At 43.5% G+C, this 6,390-nt stretch overlaps 1 protein-coding gene across 1 annotated transcript in view; it reads right to left on the minus strand.

Annotated features, from left to right (window-relative positions):
* Positions 1-6,390, minus strand: part of slc30a6 (solute carrier family 30 member 6) — a 59,929-nt gene that overhangs the window by 14,630 nt on the left and 38,909 nt on the right. Inside the window, exons 8-9 of the mRNA XM_008430455.2 lie at positions 4,229-4,264; positions 300-394 (exon numbers count right to left, since the gene is read on the minus strand). Coding sequence (XP_008428677.1) covers positions 300-394; positions 4,229-4,264 — 131 coding nt within the window. The remainder of the gene's footprint in view (positions 1-299; positions 395-4,228; positions 4,265-6,390) is intronic.

Here is a 6,390-nt window from a genome sequence, read left to right on the forward strand (position 1 = left end):
AGCACAATAATCTGGAAAACACTGACAACCAATCAGATGTCAGCACAATAATCTGGAAAACACTGACAACCAATCAGATGTCAGCATAATAATCTAGAAAACTCTGACAACCAATCAGCTGCTGCGTTTCATTTGGTTTCATCCGATTTATTCACTGACAGAGGAAAGGCGCCGCCTCACTCCCATAATCCCCCCAAAATATCACAAAGGCTAAATCATTCTGTTCCCCAGGGGAGGAGGGATTACAGGCCCAGCTCCACCAGAACCGGGCCGGAACCGGAGCAGGGGGCGGGGCTTACCGTCAGAGACGTAGGAGAAGGGTTTGTTCCTGACGGAGAGCAGAGTCAGCAGGTTGAAGAACAGAGCGACGAACGTCCCGACCAGCAGCCGCCCTCTGGGGACACAAACAGATCTGTCACCCGCCAATCAGGCAAAACATTATGACCACCTGCTGCTCTAAGCGCCCGGACCCGAGGACAGCTGTGGTTTCTGGTACCGACAGCAGCAGCAGAGCCTTTACATCCTGGTAGATCTGACATATTTGTCAACAGGAAAAATGTCTCGTTATACATGAAGTCCCTGTGGAACTAGAACTTTTCACCAATATTAAGGAATTATTAACTTAAAACGAGCTCCTACAGACTGAAAAGCTCCATGTTGGTTAGTTTTGTCTCATTTCACTTGGACTAAGGTTCTGGTACGTAACACTTTGTGTTTTGCAGGTGGTGCAGAAACATCCCGATGGACCCAAAGCTTCCCAAACCATCACTCTCACGCCCAGAAGCCCCACCCACCCGGTAACGGAAACGTCTGCAGAGAGCAGAGGGGAGGATCCATCTAATCAGATTAAGATTCATCCATTCCCACATTCCAGGATCAACCAAAACTCTCGTTTCCTCCACTGGAGCGACTGCCTAAAACCTCATAGTCATTTTGTCCCAGTCCAGGTTCCTCTGGTTCTTCCTGCCCAGCAGCTGATGGGAGACAGAAGGACTGATGACGATCGCTCCCACTGCGGACGAAGCAGGTCCTGAACCGCAGAGCTCAGCCTGCTGCGTCCGCAGCGCACAGAGCAGCGTCATCACAGATCCTTCCTCCCAGCAGGAGTCAGGCTCTACAGACATCACTGCTTCCAGCAAAGATATTTACAAAGTTTTATTTTAAATAGCATTCATGGTGCTGTTGCATGTTTTTTGTTTTTGTACAATTAACGGCCAAAAAAGTCATCATACTACTTGAACATCCCTTCATCGCAGTACATTATTTCCTAATTACACAGTAAACATTATTATCATTCCTAATCCTGTTTTTACACATTTCCTCCATTCTCTGATCTCATCAGGCATCTTTATATCTGCACAGATATAACTCTGCTGGTTTGAGTTGAGAAGTTTTTCCCTTCAGAAAAATAAAATCCGAATAAATTTATTAAAAAAGCTGGAATATAAAACCTCCTGGACACAAAAACAAGCAGAAACTCTTCAAATCAAACCTAAACTGATGGATTTATGTCATGTAAGCTGATAAATTCACCACCAGTTCACAAGTAGAACAAGAACTAAAAAAACTCCTCCAATAATCCAATTAAGGGCCCAAACAGCAGCCGCCCCCTCACAGGTCAGACTAATCACTACGGAAACGTGGGTGTTGCTGTTCCAGCCAATCGGACGGCAGCTCCAGTCCTGAGAGGCCAATCACGACGAGACAGGAGAGGAAAGGGGTGATAAGACGGCGGGGGATAATCCTGTCACAGGTTCAAATCTCTGGGTTTCAGGTCATCAGAGCTGCCATTAATCTGCTCCATCCCACAGAAAGACGCCAAAAGTTTTACATTTATACAGTTTATAAAGCTCTTAGTTTCTTTTTTCAGCTTTTGGGTTCTCATCTGTATAGATCCTAGCAGAGACAGATGCTCACTACAACCTTTTTCTGGACCACCAACTGGTGGAAGCGCATCGTGAAGGTCATGTTTAAAACAAACATCTGGGATTTAACCAAGACAGGAATCATGGGGAAACTCACCATGGCAGAAATTTAAAAAGAGCCACTTATGTTTTCATTTACCCTGAAACACTGTGGAGGGAGACGGCTCAACAGTTCTGACTGTTTCCAACAGCAAATTTCAGTTCTCATCTCAAACTTGTCATTTTTTATATGCAGCTGTTTAGAAACAGGCAGTAAATCCTCCAGTGAAATACTTTAATAAACAAACAACTAAAACATCTGTACTGGACTTGCGGTTATGGCGTCTCAGTGAAAGGTGCATGTGTGGATGGCTCGCTACTAAATCCTCTAAATTAATCCGTAAGTCAGACCTATATTGGTAATTTCGCCTGTTTTGCTAATGGGAAAACGCTTACTGGGGATCATGCCACTGAAAAATGCCAAACCGGTCCAACAACCGACTAAAACGGCTCCACAAGTGAATGCGGCTAATGTAGCTCATGCTGTTGTGACATTTTTACACTTATATGTTGTTCAGTATGATAAGTGACTGATTTACAATTATATGTTAAGCATAGATTACATGATTATTATTAATTGAATTGAACATGATAGTATATAATTACAAGGATGAAGTGAAATATATTTAAGTGCAAGACATGATTTATTTGAATAGAAGAAGTCTTTTATTTTGAAGAATGCTTAAGTATCTGGTTCTGTTTTGTCACTATCTTGCTTTGTTGATATTTTGGTTGTCTTGGTAACGAACAGCTGTTGCCGTTTTCTCTCTTCAATAAAAAACTGAACAGAAAGGTTCAGTAAAAGACATACGAGCCTCCGTTTTGTTTGAAGAAGCTTCACTCCGTAACACATGCGGCTATTGTAGCTCATGCTAACGTGGCAGCGCCGGTTAACTTGGATGAGGCTCAAGAAGCACCAACCAACCGTGATATTCTCGGAGCAATCAGTTTGTTGAAGGAGGATATGAGCAAGCATTCTGCTGATATGCTGAAAGCAATTAAGGTTATCAAAGGGGATATACAATCGCTCACTGAAAGAACTGGGGAAACAGAAGCGCGAATTTCACGAGCAGAGGACGATGTTACTTCCCTTCAAAGCAGAGTTAAATCGCTGGAGAAAGCAGTGGAGGTGCTTTGTGACAGAGCTGCAGAGCAAGAGGACAGGAGCAGGCGCTCCAACCTGAGACTGGTCGGGCTGCCTGAAAAATCAGAGGGATCGGATCTGTGTGGCTTCTTGGAGAAGTGGCTCCGAGAGACATTAGGTGAGGACTTCACCTCGGCCCGCTGCGTGGAGAGAGCCCATAGGATTGGGCCCTTACCTCCAATCCTGCGGCTCCAAGGGTTCTTTTAATGAAGTTTCTGAGCTACCGGGACCAGGAAGCAGTGGCGCAACTACACATTATTCAGGTGGATGCGAAAACATAGATCGCCCCCCCCCCGATGCGACGCTCACTCGATCTCAACCCCCCGATGCGACGCTCACTCGATCTCAACCCCCCCGATACGACGCTCACTCGATCCCTTTTGCAGGCTAAACATTTGATTGCTCTGAAGTGGAGGAACACAGAAAGACCAAAGATAAATGAATGGATTAAACTATTGAGCAGCAACGTGGTGATGGAAAAGCTGACATATTTAACAAAAGGAAAGCTTGAAGACTTTAAGGATATTTGGTTTCCCTTCCTACATCTTGTCAAAATAACTATTCAGACACTTTATCAGCCATTTATATACCAGCTAAATCTGTGACTGCTACCTGCTAGCTTAGCATCCAAAGAGGGAAACACATGAGAACAGGTCAAACTGGAGATTACGCAAAGTAAGTTCCCTGAAGGAAAATGTACCTTAAAGTACATAATTTTTAAATTAAATCAGCAACAAAGTTTGGAGAAAAAATTTTAAAACTGCAGAAAACACCTGAGCAACGCAGCAAGTTGTGAACCAATCAGAGTCCAATAGAAACGGAAGATATGAAGTTTTCTCCAGCGCCGCATGACGAAACAGTTTTAAATGTGGAGGAACACACACACACACACACCACAATGAGACTGAGGGAGAAGACGTCACTGTTCCTCTAAATGTAATTCTGTTTGTTGCTCTGAGTGACCCAGTTGTTTTGGATGTTCTGTTCTCTCAACAGATGGCACTCCCCGAGTGTGTGTGTGTGTGTTCCCCTCAGAGAAACACAGGAGGGTATCATGTCTGTTTATTTTCCGTCCTCCTGTGGGAATGTGTGTGTGTGTGTGTGGAGGGATAATACTTACGTATGGACCTCTGGCTGCTCCACGAAGCGTTCCACACTAAAAACACAGAAACACACACGGTGAGTAAACAACAGCGGCCGAGTCGGATCGGCGTGGGCCCGACCCAGTTGTGTGTGTGAGGCAGTGATGGAGACGTGAACCGAACAAGAGGAGACAAAGTGACAAGGAGCAAACATTCACACACACACTGGGAAAAAGCAAACAGGTGAAAACACACACACACCTCATCATGGCTGATCTTATTTTCAGTGAACTGACTAAAATCATTTTTAGGAGATAAACCTTTTAAATCCCTCCAGTCTCAGGACCAGTGGAGGAGAAAGTACTCAAAAAATGTACTTAAGTAAAAGTACAAATACAGACAAAAATGTACTTAAGTAAAACTACCACATTAACATTTGTACTTAAGTAAAAGTAAAAAAGTACTAGCTTTTAAAAATACTTAAGTATTAAAAGTAAAAGTACTTGCTGAATGGATTACCTAATCGCTAATATCATTGAGTGAACCGATCGTATTTAGTTTTAATAAATTAGAAATGTGCCATTTTAATGAACAATGCCACAGATAAAGCATGTTGTGTTTACTCTATAACATAGTTTAGACTTAGATATGTGATTCTATGCATCATAATTTCAGGGACGGAAACATCTGGTCTCCTGTCCTAACAGCATGAACTTCACTTTTTGTGCCACTAGTGGCTTTTATTTTGAAAGAAATCCAACAAAAAGGGTGGACAAGGGAAGACATGGAACCAAGGAGCCACGTAGCAGTTATGGTCAAGGCCACCAACAAAAAAATTAACTTTTACCTATCAAAATTGCTTCTCAAATTGAACTGAAAGATTCACATTCCCATAAAAAAATCTAGATATTAAATACTTAAGAGCTTAAATAAATGTAATCAGTAAAGATCCGTCCAGAAGAATCGGATCGTTCCTGAAAGTCATATCACTATATTGCACTTTGGTACCAGCGTTGTCAGATGCAACATGTGTCTCTGTACAGCTAGCTTAGCTAGCATCACGTCCACAGATCTTACCTTTCTTTAAGCTTTCCTTTTCAAGTGACGCTAAAAGTTGGACAAAGTCCCACCGTCTGTGAAAGCGAAGCGCTGCTGATTTTACATGTCGCCATATCAATTTATGCAGCTATTATATTACTGACATTAGACAGACAGCTTCTCCGCTCAGAGGAAACCACTGCGCATGTCTGGAGCTCCGCGTGCGAGTAAAGGTGGAGCCGATGGGTGACAACAGACACTACGTCACGTTATTGCTGGGATTTTACGGCGCCACCTTAAATGCATTAAATGAGTGATGCATTGATGTCATAAGGCTGCAGACGTGAATTCTACGGTCATTGCCATTTCAGAAGTCGCAGAGCAAACTACTCAAGATCAACATTCGAAAGTTTTTTGTTTCTCGACAATGGATTCAAACATGAGTGAGCAGAGCATGTCACCGCTTTCTCATTCAGTAAATTTTCAAATGAGCGCAGCCAGACCCGTAGCTACGAAGGCTGAGAAGCTGTTTGGGATTTTAAGAAAAGTAAGCTTGTTGACCTTCAACAGACAGACTCCAGACAAAGAAGACGACGAGGAGAAAGATCAGGATTGGAGAACAAAAATCAGAAATTTGATGGAGGCTAACGCCAAACTGGAGGAGGAGACGTTGCTGGAGCAGAAAAGCACCTTCTTGCAGAAGAAAAGCGACATCTTTGAGCAGATGAGCAATGCCTTGGAGCTGAAAATCTCTGCCCTGGAGCAGCAAAACACCGGCCTGAAGGAAAGAAGCAGCAGTCTGGACAAGAAAAGCAACCTCTTGACGCACATGAACACCAGCTTGGAGTAGGAAAACACCTAACAGGAGCAGAGACTCAATGTCGTGAAAGATATAAACATCACCCTGAGGCAGAAAATCACCACCCTGGAGCAGGACACCAAAACACTGAAGAAAGAAAAGACCACTCTGGAGCAGAAAAGCACCGTTTTGGAGCATATAAACACCGCCCTGGAGAAGGAAAACACCGCCCTGGAGAAGGAAAAGACCAATCAGGAGCAGAAAATCACCACCCTGGAGCAGAACAACATCGCCTTAGAGAGAAAAAGTACCGCTCTGGAGCAAAAAAGCACGGTTTTGGAGCAGATAAACACTGCCCTGGAG

The sequence above is a fragment of the Poecilia reticulata genome, linkage group LG15, assembly GCF_000633615.1.
Source record: "Poecilia reticulata strain Guanapo linkage group LG15, Guppy_female_1.0+MT, whole genome shotgun sequence".
NCBI lineage: Eukaryota > Metazoa > Chordata > Actinopteri > Cyprinodontiformes > Poeciliidae > Poecilia > Poecilia reticulata.